General features: G+C 41.1%; 1 protein-coding gene across 1 annotated transcript in view; it reads left to right on the top strand.

Annotated features, from left to right (window-relative positions):
- MTCL1 (microtubule crosslinking factor 1) overlaps window positions 1-17,553 on the top strand; it is a 94,310-nt gene that overhangs the window by 28,591 nt on the left and 48,166 nt on the right. The window contains exon 4 of the mRNA XM_035125651.3: window positions 15,750-15,809. Coding sequence (XP_034981542.3) covers window positions 15,750-15,809 — 60 coding nt within the window. The remainder of the gene's footprint in view (window positions 1-15,749; window positions 15,810-17,553) is intronic.

Raw genomic sequence — 17,553 nt, 5'->3', positions numbered from 1 at the left:
CTGGGAGGCATCGGAACCAAGTCCCGGCTCCGATGCCTTCCGGAGGCTGGGGCTTCGCTCCGATGCCTTCACGGAGGCAGGGGTGCACTTTTGCGGCTGCAGCCCAGTCGCGGAAACGCTCCCCGGCCTCCGGAAGGCATCGGAACGAAGGCCCAGTCTCCCCGAAGGTATCGGACGCTCCAATGCCTTCGGGGAGGTTTGGCATTTGCTCCGATGCCTTCGGGAAGGCCCAGCCTCCCCGAAGGCATTGGACGCTCAGTAGGCCTCGGGCACCTCGGTTTACTAACTTCCGGGTTAGGATAGTTCGTAAACCGAAAGTTCGTAAACCGAGGTGTTCGTAAACCGAGGTTCCACTGTACTCACACCGAGGTATACTTAAACTGAGGTATGACTGTACAGTGGTGCCTTGCTTAATGAATGCCCTGCTTAACGAAATTTCCGCTTAACGAAAGGATTTTTCGAGCGGAGGTTGCCTCGCTAGACGAATTCGTTTTATGAAAAATTCATCTAGCGAATCGCGGTTTCCCATAGGAATGCATTGATATTCAATTAATTCGTTCCTATGGGCAAAAAAAAAATTTAAAAAATCAATGCATTCCTATGGGATTCGCTAGACGAATTTTCCGTTATACGAAAAGACCCGTGGAAGGAATTAAATTTGTCTAGCGAGGCACCACTGTAGTTTCTTTATTTTTTAGAAGTGTGGTACCGTCTGTTGAGCGCAGGAGGCTTATACCATAATTTACTGGCCCATGGATGGTATTTGTGGCTTTAAAGAAACTCTCTGCATCATGAGTATTGGCTAAGTGCTGGATCTCTTGAGCTTTTTTTTATCCACCAGGTGTTCTTTAGTTCTCTGGTTCTTCTTTAAACCTCAGCCTTAGCATAGGTTTTCTTCTTAGTGGCGTAGTTTCTATCTCTTTGCCAGATCTGAAAGGCCTTCCTTTTCTTGTCGATAATGCGTTCAATCTTACTGCCAACGTGTCTAAATTGTTTGAATTAAAAATTGAATTAAAATTCAGTGGCCGCTAGCCATGCTGGCTGTGTGCAGCCTCCAGATTCAGAGACTGTATACCTCCAAGTGCCAAATACTGGGTGAACAACAGCAGGAAAGGCCTGTTTCTGTGTCCTGTTTGTGGGCGTCATGGAGGCATCCAGTTGACTACTGTGGGAACTGGGATGCTGTACTTTTGGTTCTTGCAAAAAGGAAGCATTGCTTGAACCACTTGTAAAAATACATCCTTACTCCAAACTACCATGGCATTCTATGTGGGGTGGAAAGGAAATGGTCTCTCCTACATAGAACAACTGTACGTAGCTTATTGTCAGCCCACAAGCAGGCCTAATTCTACATTTGCAGATTGGTGTATGTGGGCAATGTGCCATCCTTTTGACATTTTGAAAAAATGAGCAGGATCCATTTTCTGTTACTGATCTCATACAGGAGACGTCTTATTGCAGACATGATAAAACTGATGGGTCAATAGAAGCACTATTTCAGTGGTCATTATGTATACACATAATAAATATAGTGTGGTCCCTGTTTTCTATGTATGACAGTACGTACAGGAAATTGCATGTCGAAACAGTTACAGTATCTTTCTCTCTGCTTTTAGCACACACATTAAGAATGTGATAAGGGAACCTTTTCTTCAATACAGTAATTGCTTTCCCCTCAGGAAGCATATTCTTAAGACACTGTTCTGCTTTAGGCAAATGAAATTGAGTCTGAGATACAAAATCCATGAATTCAATTAACACACAATGTTGCAGTTCCCTGTCACACACAATTTCCCTTTTTTAGCATACTGTAATTATAAAAAGGGGAAATTGACACATTCTTTCAATGATTTAGGCTACGACCCTGTACTCAGTTACCTCAGTATGAGCTTCACAGAATAAGACATTTACAGAACTTCAGTATTCTATTAAGATTACGGATGAGTTCCTCAAAATTTGAGCTTATCTTCTTTTGGGTTATTCTATCAAGTGCCTCTGTGTAAAAATGTTGGCTTGTGCACACAATCAGACACAAAATCCTAGAACTTTACAATATCATCACTTAACGATATATTGGAGATGTAATGATAGTTGAGAAAATTGGCTCTCTCTTTTCTATAAGTGTCGCCAAGCTTCACAATTCCTTGGCTCAAAATTCATGATGCTAAAGTATTGAAAAGCATTTGTGAAACCAACCACTTTCTATGCCACTTGGAGACCTTTTAGCATACTGTATACACAAATGAAACAAGACTGAAAGACAAGCTCATTCTCATCAGACTTGTTGGGAGCTGCAGTTGTGGCCCCAGCATGAACCAGTTGGTGAGGTCATCTGCTATACCTTCATCATTTCTTAATCCTTTTCTGTTTTTACAATCCCATCAGTACATTTTTATTTCTCTCTCCAGTATCACTAATGAAAATACGGCATTAAATAGGATCCAATATTGTTCCTTAAGGAACTTGTTCCATTTACTTCTTTCCAAGATCTTGAGATAGTATATCGTGGCTTTTTACATAGTAGTTCTATATAGTCAAAAAGGGTACGGACGGACCCAAAGTCATTCTGAGCTATTAACTATTAGATTCAATGTTAAAAACCACATCTTATGGATTTATGTAATTACAGGAAATAAAGTAACAGCCTCAATGCTAATTGAATAATTTTCAGGCAACTGCAATTATAGCTGTGCTATTTACAATATATTACATATAACATTTAATCTTCAGGTCACTTTGCATTCATTTGCTATTCACCCATCTCCTTTAAGTATTAGATAGAAAGTCTGCTGTGATGTCCATTTTATAGGTCAGGCCAAGATTATGTGCTTTTATCTGTGCTGTATAGATCATTAGTTTATTTCAGATACTGTAGTTGTTTTCAGGTAGGGCATTTGTGAATAATATTGGAGGCTCAATAAGGGGAGTAAATACACATGTGTGTACAGTATAACAAAAAATGGTAACCAAGGAAAAAGATTTGCGCTCTCTGTTACCACTATTATACTGATCATTTGAAGGTGCTAGAGTCTTAATGTGTTAGTTGCCAGCTCTCTGGCTGATAAATTTGTTACTATGAATGTGTCCAGAGGCTGAATAATGTTAACATGACGGCTGGGGATGCAGGATAATTGACTGGGACCAAACATCAGCAGTAGCAGGTGCAGGGTTTATTCTAAGCTCCCCCCACAACTGCTCAAGCCCTCAAACTTTTAGTAAGACAAAGAAAGATAAAAGAAAGGAGGGGAGGGGGAGAAATAACAGATAAAGAGTGAAACAAGAGGCCAGGAAGGTTAGGAAACTGAGAAATAAAAAGACAAAGAACAAGAAAAATGGAGGTGTCTTGGGAAAAACAGGGGAATAAGAGAATGCTCTCCCCATATTATCTGGGGACGAGATTATCTGCCTTTCCTAATTTGAAGTTTGGGTACTGAGACTCCCATCTGATTAGAACAACTAATTATAATTGTAGTGATTGGTATTTGCTCTATATGGAAAAAATGGCTATTGTCCCTGAAAAATATATCGTTTCTGTTTACTGTTATGGTACACTAGGGGTCAACAAAAGCTCTTCACAAAAAGGATGCTCAAAAACTGCATATTTTAGTTTGTATATTATTCACTATGTTACCTGGAGTAGGGTTCAGGGTACAAAACATACGGTAATGACCTTATTCCAGTTTGTCTGGCGACCTTGTGCCTATTGACTTAATTCAGTATGTAAATGCTTCCAAGCCTGAGGGTAAATCTCCAATGTGGCTATGAGTGTCACACTGGCGACCCCTGTCCTAATACTTTGGTTTGCAGTTTTTATTTTCTTTATTGGGGATTTGGCTGCAAGGTACCTGGAACTGTATTTTCTGGCTTGTATACAGTAGCTTTGCTGAACATGCAATGTGTTTGAGGCTGCTCAGCAGTTTTAGAACTCTTTTCATCTTAAATAACAGGAGTAAGGAACTGTAGAGCAAACCCAGCATGGCATATCTCTTTTCTTTTTGAGTTAGTGGCTGCTACATTAGATCATATTGGACTTGCATCAATTTTCTGGGTGCCATGAACTTTTTGGGAAACAGAGGTTGTCCTAATTGGGATAGATGCAATGTGTAGGCTCTTTGTATCATATCGATGGGACTAGGAAATGTAATTTTTTTTTAAATGACAAAGAGAACCAAATATACTTTTTTGGAGGGGGCACCCATCTGTCTTAAGAAACAATGGAGTGCACCTCTGGGGTGAAGTCAAACCCCTTCATTAGCAGAACCAAAGAGACCTCTTTGGGGAACAAGCCTGAGCAGTGTGTATGGAGGTCCTGGGCTGCCCAGATGGCAATACCCCCCTCTCAGTCTTGCTGATGTGGTCCAAAGGAAAGGAAAACAATACATTTGGCTGCAGGAGTTGCTGGAAGGAGGCATACAATGCACCATCCAACCTTCTCAGGAACTCCACTCGGAATTTCTGTAGGGTTTACTCCTTAGCCTTATCTCACAAGGCAGCAGTGATTTAGAATCAGAGTTTTCCTTCTCCTAGATAGACTACCTTCCCAGCCTGAGAAGCCCCATCTGCCCCTCACTTCCCTCTACAGCACGTGCAGAAACCACCTTCTTGCCTGTAGGACCCACTATTGGCCTCATTGGGCTCAATCCACCAAAGTCTGTCTTTGCATGCAGGGGATGTCCCTAACTCAGTGAGAGCTTGAGACCCATTGGCAACCCTCACCTAGTTTAGCCCGGCCAGTTGTTGCATACTGACAACTTCTAGGAACCGTAGGGGAGAGCCGAGTGCAGGGCAGGGACCAAAAGTGGACAAACTATCCCAGAAGGAGCATGTCATGTCCCCCACCAGAGGTACTACCCCTCCCCTAACACCCCATACACCCCAAGTACAGACCATAAGGAAATAATGCTTCAAGCCTGAAAGTTGCCAGAAATCCTAGCAATATCAGCATGTGCTATAAGCATAAGAACCCGGCTAGCAGAATGTACTCACATTTTTAACCTGCAGCAACTTTTCATTAATATCATAACAGTACAAAAATATAAATAAATTTACTGCAGATAAACATACTGCAGTAAAACTGAGTAGACAAAACTGCACATGTGCAGGCAAAATATATTTCTAGAAAAGAGGTTGACTGATCCCTGCACACACACACACTTTTTAAATGTTGAAATAATCAACAGTTCACAAAACAATTGGCTTTCAATAGAAAGAATTACCTAGCACAGCACAAAAGAAATATAATGACAAATGCATTCCAGTTTATTGTTTCTGTACAGTTTAAAGAAAATGCTGCATGGTGATTTGTTGCCTTGCTGGGCAGTGTATTGTTTCCTGATAAGTAGTGTGTCATGAATAGTGATTTATATTCAACATTAACTCCTCCCCATTACTTACAAAAGAAAAGTACAGAAATTTTAGTGGTATTATTTATATTCTGGGGTTGCTTAGATCCCTTTTAAGATGTTTGTTCTGTAGCCTCCTCCACCAAAGGTACAGAGGGTGGCAACATGAGAACGGACCTTTTCTGTGGTGGCTCCCTGCTTGTGGAATGCTCAGGGACATACCTTTAGGTACCAAGCAAAAATATTCTCCTTATGCAACACACATATTTTTTAAAAAGCTTCACAATTAGCTGCCTGCTGACTGCTCCATGTGGCCAGCAGGCAGCAAAACAAAACAAACAGAGCAACAAATACGTGTATCCAAGAACTAGAAAATAAGACAGAAGCAGGGAAAGTGCACTAAAATGAAGGTAGAAACATGTCTTTAGGATCCCAGGGATTCTTGTAGCCAGGGTCCAACAACTTATGTCTCAATCACCCATTTAGTTCACCCATTGGCTAAAAACATTGGCAGCCAGTCTGACTCATTTCATAGAAATTGCTTGGGTACCTGTGTGTTTTGCTACATATATTTTTCTTAGGATGGCTAGCATATTGGGGGGCTATTTATGTGCTCCTCTACTTTCCTTTGACCCACTGTTTTTTAGAAAAAATGTCAGGAGATCCTGTCACAAATATCTCATGTCTTGCCTAATTTGGTTCTCAGGGCAACTCCTAGAGTGTTTTCATACTTGAAGCTAGAATAGTTTTTGTGCATCTCTTCCACTATTTATGTTAATGGCTCATGGAAGGTTAAACTAAAGCATAAGAGAATGTGGAGCAGAGGCATTTGTGATGCAAATGATCATTCTTGTCAACACAAGTTTTGCATTTGCATTACAAAGCAATTGAAGCAAGAGCCTCTTGTCTCTCTGCACTTTCTGTGGATACCAGCTCCAGAGTGGAGGAAGCAGCAGCAAGATCTGAAACTGGGGTTTCCTCCCTCATCACTTAGTGCAGACTAGACATAGCATGTGATCACTTCTGGTTGTTGTTCTTTTTAACCAAAAGCAGCTTGCGGAGGCTGTGAGTTTAAGTGGAAGGTGTAGGTGTGTGTGTACACACTAAATGTTTTGTCATCTTGAGTTTCAGTCTTTTCCCGCCATGCCTGGAGGTGCTGGGGAATGAACCAGGGCCTTTTTGCATGCAAAGAATGCACTCTCTGAAACTAAGCTTTTCCCACCCCCTAAGCCTGTCTTTCTTTTGCTAGAATTTCCATAGACAATCTCTGTGTTTTAAATTTACACAAGAGTGTTCTTGTTTAAGAACATACGAAGAGCCTTTCAAGGTCAAGACCAAGGGCCACCAAGTCTAGGGTTCTTTGCAAGTACTGTACCCCCAAAACGAGCACACACTTCATCTGCTGGAAATTGATCAAATGTCTGTGTGCTGGTCCCATGGGTAATCTGAGAAGCGAAGTCCAGGTCTGGTCCACGGTCCAAAGAGTCAACATAGAGTCAGTCCGATGTAGCCAAAGCAGGGTGCAGGGCAGGAAACCAGGCAAGGTCAAGAACAGGAACACAGGCAGGAAACCAGGGCAGGAACAGGAACACAGGCAAGATCTGGCAAAGAACAATGTTGCTCCCGCAACCTGGGGTGGGGTCTGACTGCCTTTTATCTCTGACGGGGTAATGCCCGGTCCCGATCCCCCGATGACTCACCACCCTGTCTCGCCCAAAGGCAAGCACTCCTCCTGCGAGTACTCAGGTCTCTCCTTCTCTCAGACCTGAGTCTCTGCAGCTTGGGAGATGCCGGGCATCTGGAGCCAGGACAGGCTCAGGTCCCTGACTTGGCTCAGCTGGTGCTTGTTGCAGGGGAATCTGTGCATACTGAGGCTCCTCAGAATCAGGCCCCAGACTTGGTTCAGCTGATGTCCGAGGCAGAGGATCCGGTGCAGACTGAGACTCCTCTGGTTCCGAGTCCAAGCCCGAGTCCCAGGCCATCACAGTCTGTCAGTGGACCACCGTCCACCTTCTGTCAATTTCTGTGACAAGTGGAAGTAAAGCATAGGCAAGCATTATGGCTAGTAGCTGTTAAACCTTTTTTAAAGCCATCCACTGCCTCCTTTTTTAAGCGAGTTCTATAGTTTAACTCTGCACTGTGTGAAGAAGTGTTTTCTTTTTTCTGTCCTGAATTTTTCGACTTTCAGCTTATTCGGATGTCCATGTGTTCTAGTGCTCTGAGAGAGGGAGAAAGCATTTTGTGTATATCCCCATGCATAAGTTTATACTATTTTATCATGTCACCTCTTAGTCACCTATTCTCTAAACTGAAAAGTCCCAAATGCTGCAGCCTTTCTTCACTCCACCCCCGTGTTCATTTTCATTGCCCTTTTCTGAACTTTTCTGAACTCTACAATATCCTTTTTCAGGTGAGGTAACCAGCACTGTGCACAATATTCCAAATGTGGTTGCACCACATATTTGTATAACAGCATTATGATATTGGCAAATGTACACTGTCCTCTGGGGTTTACTTATTGGGGTTATTTCTTAAAGTATGGGCCGACTCCAGTGGTATGTTCTTCTATCGGACCTTTGACTATCTCTGTTGGTTTCATAGCAGTGATCATGTTAACATATGGATTTTATAAATCTTGGCTGTAATCTATCTGTGTTGGAGTATGCTGGGAAAAGAGAGATGGGAAAATACAACAATCCTGAATTGTTAGACCTGCACAAATTTGTACCGTGATATGTACACTTAAAACCATGGGCTCGTTTTTTAGAAGCAAGTTTGGGAGGAAGTACAGTGGTACCTCGGGTTACAGACGCTTCAGGTTACAGACACCACTAACCCAGAAATAGTACCTCAGGTTAAGAACTTTGCTTCAGGATGAGAACAGAAAACATGTGGCAGCGGGAGGCCCCATTAGCTAAAGTGGTACCTCAGGTTAAGAACAGTTTCAGGTTAAGAACAGACCTCCAGAACGAATTAAGTTCTTAATCCGAGGTACCACTGTAATGCAAGTTGTATTGCTCGAAGCAGTTAAAAGATGGACTGGCAAAGCACTCAAGAATGTAATAAAATATTAAAATATAATGGTGCCAAGGAAAGATGACTGCATGTCTTTTCCACCTCTAATCTATTTCATATGTAGACTTACTTAAAGTGCACTCTACGTCTGGTGTCTTTTTGGCCTGACCAGGCATTCCTAGGTAAAAAAAATTCCAGCGCATGCTTTGCCTCTGGAAGACTGAAAATTTGCGTCATTGTTTTTAAGAGGTTTTGCATATTGCTTTACTTTATTGTCTTACATATTTTTATCTTGTGACCCACCCTGGAATTGATTTCAATGTAGAACTGGTAATAAGTCACATAAATAAATAAAGCCTGCAATCTTATGTGCACTTACCTAAGTATAAGCCATTGTGGCACATTGAGACCTGCTTCTGATGCCTAGAATTTTCTTTTTCACCATTGTAGGAAATTTACTGAGCATTCCTATATGGAGCTGGGAAACATCTGAAACCAGGCTGCTTGCATTGGTAGAGCTGAAACCTGTGGGCAGGTTTCCTTTGCCTTCTTTTGTCCAGTACTAGCGCCCTCTAAGGGGAGCATAGCAAGAATGGATCGAATGGCCAGCTTCTGGAACACTATTCTGTTTACTGATGGTGAGAACACTGCAGGTGGTAACTTCTCAAATTCCCATGCCTTCAGAGGGTGCAGCAGGGCGCTCCAGTAGCAGAGCTTCTCTCTCCCACTGGGAGAACGCATCAGATCCTGGCGGAGAGACGCCCCTGTCTAATCCTAACATTATAGCTTCTCTTATTGACAATTAAAGAAGTGCTGTTTACTTATGGTCAGAGATATCAAATTGCTGGTACATATTATTGTGTGATTTGTTGGAATTATTGTTTTATTTTATACAGTGGTACCCTGGGTTAAGAACTTAATTCGTTCTGGAGGTCCGTTCTTAACCTGAAACTGTTCTTAACCTGAGGTGCCACTTTAGCTAATGGGGCCTCCCGCTGCCACCACGCCACAGCTGCACGATTTCTGTTCTCATTCTGAAGCAAAGTTCTTAACCCGAGGTACTATTTTTGGGTTAGGGGAGTCTGTAACCTGAAGCATCTGCAACCCGAGGTACCACTGTACTAAGTTTTCAATTAAATTAATACATAGGAACAGTTTTATATGTGCTTTACAGAATATTTCTATAATTCAACACATTTCTTTATTTACAGTTTTGTTCCATTTTTGTCAGAGAAAATTGACTATGGGATGCACCTCAGATAACACGCAATAGATCTTACATTATCTTATATTATTAGGTTAATCAATATTCTTTTTTGTTTCAGTAAGATTTACTCAGAGTAAACCCACTGAAATTAATGTACATTACTAAGTTAAGTTCATTAATTTAAATAAGTCTACTCTGAGTAAAATATAGTTGAATACCGCCCACCGGTATTCAAAACCCCTTTTCTGAGATTTATTAACAATGCCATTGTAAGAAAGTTGTGACTGTTTATATTCTGATCATTTGTATTATGAGATTTGGGCAGAATGAGGAATAGGAGAGAGAGAGAGAATGGGAAAGACAGCAGAAGCACTATTGCAGTAAACAGTGCTTTACAACTGTAAGCAGATAGATGGGCAAGAGTAGATTATAAAGGTTATCTGGGGCATGTCCAGTGCAGAGGGGATTGTGTTGCTGCCTGTTTAATCTGTCAACTCCTTAGAATTTTACCTAATACTTCATAGAAAGTAAAGGTCCTTTTGATCCTTTTGAGCGTGAACTCAGAAGTCACATTGAATATCATATGAACAATTTGAAAATTACATCAAGAGTATAATTTTTTAAAGAAATGTTTTTTCAAATCTACTAACTTTGAACTTGGAAGAGACTGCAAATTACGGTACATCATTAGAGGAATAGGCAAAGATTTTTGGCATAGCACATTAGTGTATAGAATCTCCTATTACAAGAAACTTTTGGAGGGTACTACACCTAAAAGGATTTATGAAAGTGCTGGTACAATATGTTCAGTTCTGAAATAAAAACAACTGTTGCTCTGAATTTCTTGGAAAAATATTAAATAACCAATACTGACTGGGTTTTTCTGGGTTTTATTTTTATAAGAAATTTGCATAATTGATTGTAGTCCATGTTAAAGAATGAGAATCAACAGTGGGTAAGTGCAAATAAATAGATCAGAGCAATTGGGAATACCAACAATTACACCCTATATTACAAGATTATTAGGAAGAGGGATGAAAAGTTGGATTTGCAAGGTCCTGTGCACTACAGTATGTACTGTACATCACAATGCTAGCCATTGCTCCTTTCACATTAATACATCCTGCAATCAGACTGGTTGGTGTGAACTTGCTTTTCATGTGTAAGGATTTTACATGTAGAAAGCCTTAACCATTATCAGTTTTTGCCTGGCACATGTCCGTTGTAAGCATTGAGTATACAGGATCTGGATTTCAGGCTGCTTTTGTTTTTTCTCCGCAATGAGCTTTCTGTGGGCAGACTATAAAGGATCTGTTGAAGGTCACCGGCTCCAATGATTGTCCTTTATGTAATGGTAGCTCTGCTGAGGGAGATATCAGAGTGGTAGGGGAGGAAAGGAAGTAGGCAATAGCAATGGCATTTGCATTAACTTGATAGTGCAACATACACCTCATCTTGGAATCAGGCAATTCTTTGAAAGCACTTTAAGTTCCATAATAGCCCATGGGTTTTGATTTCCTCTTTTGATGTGTGAACTTGAAGCAAAGCCACGAAACAGGAAGAAATACAGCAAGTATGCCTGTAAAGTTGGAACTGAAAGAACAGACGCTCTATAGAGAATTCACATTTTTGCATCTGCTTCATTTAAGAGATGAGCAGCACTCAGTACAACACACTTCCCATTGCACATCAATATGAGATCATGATTTTAACCAAACTGGATGGAGAAGGAAAATACCATGTCAACAATTTTGTTTCCTTCACACATTAAAGGGATATAAAATGTGGTTTGCAATGTAATTGTTGTTGTTGTTTAGTCATTTAGTCGTGTCCAACTCTTTGTGACCCTATGGACCTGAGCACGCCAGGCACTCCTGTCTTCCACTGCCTCCTGCAGTTTGGTCAGATTCATGTTGGTAGCTTTGAGAACACTGTCCAACCATCTCATCCTCTGTCATTCCCTTCTCCTTGTGCCCTCAATCTTTCCCAACATCAGGGTCTTTTCCAGGGAGTCTTCTCTTCTCATGAGGTGGCCAAAGTATTGGAGCCTCAGCTTCAGGATCTGCCCTCCCAGTGAGCACTCAGGGCTGATTTCCTTCAGAATGGATAGGTTTGATCTTCTAGCAGTCCATGGGACTCTCAAGAGTCTCCTCCAGCACCATAATTCAAAAACATCCATTCTTCAGCAATCAGCCTTCTTTATGGTCCAGCTCTCACTTCCATACATCACTACTGGGAAAACCATAGCTTTAACTATATGGACCTTTGTTGGCAAGGTGATGTCTCTGCTTTTTAAGATGCTGTCTAGGTTTGTCATTGCTTTTCTCCCAAGAAGCAGGCACCTTTTGATTTCGTGACTGCTGTCACCATCTGAGTGATCATGGAACCCAAGAAAGTAAAATCTCTCACTGCCTCCATTTCTTCCCCTTCTATTTGCCAGGAGGTAATGGGACCAGTGGCCATGATCTTAGTTTTTTTGATGTTGAGCTTCAGACCATATTTTGCGCTCTCCTCTTTCACCCTCATTAAAAGGTTCTTAAATCATTCCTCCTCACTTTCTGCCATCAAGGTTGTGTCATCAGCATATCTGAGGTTGTTGATATTTCTTCCGGCAATATTAATTCCGTCTTGGGATTCATCCAGTCCAGCCTTTCGCATGATGAATTCTGCATATAAGTTAAATAAGGAATTTAATACAGGATATGTAATAAAATGGAATATACCTCATACCATTTGCCATATTAAGGTTTTCCATAATGATTTGAAGAGAGTCAGATGTTACAGAAATTTCAGTGAATGAAATGGAGATGTACCCAGACTGGAGATGTTCACAGACTGACTGTGCACAGTGGACTGAGTCTACATTGAACACTGAGTCTTCAATAGATGGTTGTTTTCCATCAGAGGAAGACTCCTTTGTCTTTTGAGTTGAGCGAGTTGAGCGAAGGAGGCCCACCCATTTGCTGGCTGGCATAGAGCCACTTCTTTGTTACCTAAATGGCCCAGGTCTCTCTGCTTCACCAGCCTGGGAGCTGGCATAGGGAAGGAGCACCCCCCCACTTTTCCCTAGCTGGTACCAGTGTTGCAGCTGTGAATGTTCTTATGGCTGCACTACTCTACCAAGCCTTTCCAATCCCTAAATTGGGATGCACTTGGTCTCATTGTGTTGGCCTTGCTGCTAGCACATGATGACAATGGGCTTTGCGATAAATGAAAAATATGATGTGGCAGTCCATCGTTTTGATATGCATACGGTTGAAGTTTAACATTTTATTGTTAGATAATGTTAAAGATTCTTGTTGGATTTAACTGTAGGAGGTTTTTAAATTAGGTACCAGAAGCTTGATCTGGAAACTCCCATGAAATTCCCACCACTTTTACTTAGCCCATGGAGATTTCGGCCACCCTCTGGATTTACGATGCAATTAGAACAAATGAGGTTATGAGGCTACATTTTTCATTGTGGCTTAACAATCAATCCATCTTCCCAGGGACTCTTGGAAATTATAGCTCTGCAAGGGCAATAGGATTTGTCTAACAAACTACATTTCCCAGGATTTTGGGGGGGATATACCACTGTTAAAGTGGTATAATAGTGTTTTAAATATATAATGCAGATGTAGCCCCATACTTCCTGTTATTACTGGGTATTGGGAACTAGATTTCAGAGAAGTCATGTTACTAAATTGGCTGCTAATTTTTTTCCCCCTAAGGCCTAAATGAGAACGCTAGCATATATGAAGATTGCATTTTGCATTAGCCAAAACTGTTGGATTATAAATGTAGCCTAAGGTATTGGTTATATATTTAGCAAAGCTATTAATTATGGTGTAATGTATTAAAGTCTAACAATGTGTAGAGCAATGTAATCATTCAAGAGCCTAGCTGCAGAGTAGTATATAAAATAGATGAAGGACTACAAAAAAAGGCTGTTAAAATAAGGCCTATAGCAGCTAGCTTTTCTCTTACAAGTGTGCTTAAAGGTCTTGGGTGTGATTCTGGATTGTGCTTCATATTGCATCAAGCAGTTTATTTTATGGGTAAGATATATTTGTGAGTCTTTTGTGTATGGAAGCTGAGAAATATGTAATGGTCATCATAGTATAAATCCCATTTGTGACCTACTCTGAATTTTCTAGCACAATATTGCAAAACATTATGTTTCTAAATAGTATGGTGTTCAAAAAACACTTCTTCTCTTGAACAGGATTTGCAACATACAGCAATAGCAAATCACAGTAATCTTAAAAGCAGATTAACATTTTGAACATGCAAAGAATAAAAATAAATTGTAGAGTATTTTGAGCATATGCTGCTGTATATGAGTGAACTGTAAATAGCTGTGCTGGTCAGATCAGAACACAGGGGAAATGGGATTAATTGTAATCCACAGCATTTGAGCAGCTAAAATCATACAATAGCCAGCAGTGGGATGTCAATTGATCATTTTAAAACTAATTCCAATATATTTTTGCTTTAGAAAAAGCAGACAGACAGGAAGAAAATTGCAACTATTTTATTTACAGCTAATGGCCAGACATTACAGATGTTTCTACTAATATTCACATATTTGAGTCTAAGAATATATTTACTGGCACACAAAAACAAGCCTATTTGCAGTGCAATCTTATGCCCACCTACTCAAAAGTAATTCCCATTAAATTCAATTAAATTTATTCCCAGGTAATTGGGAATGCAGCCATAGTTCAATGTATTGACCTGGTATGAACAACATGGTTAGCCAATTTATGGCTTTCTGGCACTGCACAAATGTGCAGGCTCCTAGAGACGATCTCACAAACACTTCATTCCTCCCTGGTCCTTTTTGTTGCCATGCTCCACTGAGCAAAGGTTTAGTTTAGCTTACCATCCAAATGTGGACTCCTTCTTAAGCTGTCTTCTCACTAACCATGAGTTTGGCTTCTCGTGTTGTGTGAACCAGGCATATGTCACAACTCCTGAATTCTTTAGTGGACCTGTATGATGCTTTTATTTACACACACACACACACACACACACTATGTTTAGGGAAATTGCAAAATCCATGTAACATTGCCACTATCAGTTAGGCTCATTCAGAAGCATGTGGACTTCTGTCCGTCACCTCCCATCTCAACTCAAATCATGTTTATTATTACCACATCCACAATGTACTTATTTAAGCAAAAACACAGCGTTGTATACAATTAATTCCTACACACAGATGATCCATTGAAATTAATGGAACTAATTTAGTTGCATTTATTAATTTGATTTGATGCTTCTCTGAGAAGCACTGGATACAGGCCTTAAATTACAGCAGAGGTCACCAATCATTTTGGACCAGAGGGCAAAATTTTGAATTTTGAGAAAGTGAACAAAATAGCTACCATTGGAGGTAGAGCTGTTGTATTCTGTTGTATTCTGCTCATTATGAGTTTGAATTGAAAACATAACACAAAATTAGAGTCATAGTTATTGCTGTTTCCCTATCCCATGGGACAATGCCTGCCATGTGACATTAGCTACCTCATGCTGGTCCTGACTGTGGAGCTCAAACAAGTGATTTCTCCTACATGCACACCTATAACAACAGGGAGCATTATCCAGTACCAGGAAAAATATACAAAATGGCTACACCACACTCACTTTTTTGCATACAAGATACATACAGAGCACAGACACACATGCATCTCTCCCTCTCTTTCATAGATCACACATTCATACATTTCCCCCTTAAACACCACATGTCCATATCTCCTTCTCGTATATATATATATGGGTGTCTGCAGTAAAAAAAAAATTGGGTGGGTGTGTTAAATGTTGAAAGGTTGGAGCAGACTAGCAGGGGAAGCTCCTGCTAGTGCAACTGTTTAGTTGAACCTGACACCAACTTTTTTTAAAATGAAAGCTGGGAATCTGGGGGTTGGGGTTTACTCCAGGGGCAGCACAGAAGGCTTCACAAGTGCCAAGGTGCCCGCATGTGCTGGGTTGGCAATCCCTGGTACAATGTTTAAACTCCTTGTTAATGTCAAAAGCTTGCGAGGGAGAAAGAGAGAGAAAAAGCTTCTCAGGCTTCAGGGGTTAAAATAAAATGTCATGACTGTACTAGAGAACTTAATGCTGATCCACTGCATTGATTCACTTTGATGACCTCTCCTTAAAACTTTGTGTTATTAATTAGGTCTCAATTGTGTGTTTCTTAGAGCTCCCTGAAGAGAAGAGGCAGCAGGGATATTCACAAAGAAAAGAAGGCATTTGCTCAGGTACCTGTTTCCAACCATGTATATGTTTTACAACGTCCACATGAAGATTCACTGGGCAAATGAATGCTGTTGGTATGTGTGCCCAGGCGCAGTGAGCCTGCCACCTCTAAAGCCTGGGGAAATGAGAAGCAAAGTAGCCACAGTACAAGGATCTGGCATCAAACAGGCCACAACTTTTATTTATTACAGGTGTAAGTAGGCTCAGGCTTTGGCACTGAGGACACTGAATCATCCAATCCATCTGCTGGCTGGTTACCATTTGGGGTTGATACTGAGTTAGGATTGACCTATGTCATACATCAAATAGGAACAACCCACCAGGATTGCCACCCTAGGGAGTGCTGTGGCCCTCAGCCCCCATCTGGGCATTTGGACAGAATCCATTCAGTGTGACACCCTGCTAGCTTGGAGTAGGGAGAGGCTAAGACTTCTGACTCCCCCCCGACCTCCCCCCCCCCGCTTGATTAAGGATCCCACCCAATGCTTTATCCGCCAAAAGTTGTGACGGCTGCTGTGAAGTAATCAAAAAACCCAGACAGGTCCAATTTGCTTGAAGGAAAAATCCCTCATCTTGCATAGCAAGGTGTTCCCGTGGACCCACCTGAAACTCTGCCGAAAAAGGGAGAGAGGGTGGGAGATCACAATTCAATTGAGCTGCGCACAAAAAAGAGACAAATTCATTTTATGTCCAAGGAATGGACCTGAGTGAAGACCGCCCCCCCCCCCGGAGACCCCAGTTGGGTCTGCCCCACTGCCAAGGACATGCTGCCAAGGATATGGCCAGATTCACAGGCAGGCTAAATTTAAATCCCACGGTTAGTGGGAAAGGACGGGACGGGACATCTCCTGCCAGTTGTTAAGGAACCAGAGAAGAGGTGTCATGCCATGCTACACCTGACACCTCACAGGGGAAAGGTAAGCAGGATTTACAATTTTTTGAAATGCTAAAGTTGTCAGAACCTCCTTAAAATAAACTTGCAATTCAGAATTGCTCATAGTTTTTATATACAGTAATAAGCACCTTTGATTCCCCCTCCCCCTGCTTCTATCATGTCTATAGACAAAAGCTGAAACTTTTCTTATGGAAAATAAAGCACCTTGTCTCAAAGTATTTGGAGCAAAGAGAGCTCAGGGACATTCACTAAATTTATCCTTGGTGCCAAGGTTTTTGTGCTAATGAGCATCTTGGCACATCACACATTAAAACAACACATAGTGTGTTATTCTCTCAGAGTTTGAGGCATTGTTTTTTCATGAGAGCTGAACAGCATGTGATAGCAAGATATCAGTTTCTTTCCACTGGATTAAAATAGAAAAGTTAAAGCCATACACTTGCCTCGCTTGGATTCGATTTTTATTAAATTCATAAAGTGTGGATTTCCTCAGTACTCTTGGTTTAGAATTCTACTCCTATCCTGTAAAGAAACCCCACCCCCAGTTTTTAGAATTGGTTGTTATATAGATTGGGCACATGCATTAGATTTCCACTCAGTGGTTGTGTTTCAACTAACATATCTCAAATTAATAAACCTCTGTATGCACAAGTTTCATGCACCTGTATGATTAATCTGACTGTTGCCAATGGAAGCTGAAGACAATGATGGGCAGGTAAAGATGCTGTGAGTCTCCATGTTACTGCTCACTGTAGAGTGTATCTGGACTATATTTTCCACCTACATTTGCCCTTTTCCAAATACAATAAAGTTACTTTCAAACAACTGAGAGCCAGCCATACAACAGAGCT

Source organism: Zootoca vivipara, chromosome 8 (genome assembly GCF_965207765.1).
Source record: "Zootoca vivipara chromosome 8, rZooViv2.hap1.1, whole genome shotgun sequence".
In the NCBI taxonomy this organism is placed as follows: domain Eukaryota; kingdom Metazoa; phylum Chordata; class Lepidosauria; order Squamata; family Lacertidae; genus Zootoca; species Zootoca vivipara.
The sequence above is the reverse complement of the archived record's forward strand: the minus strand, read 5'-3'. Positions and strand labels throughout refer to the sequence as shown.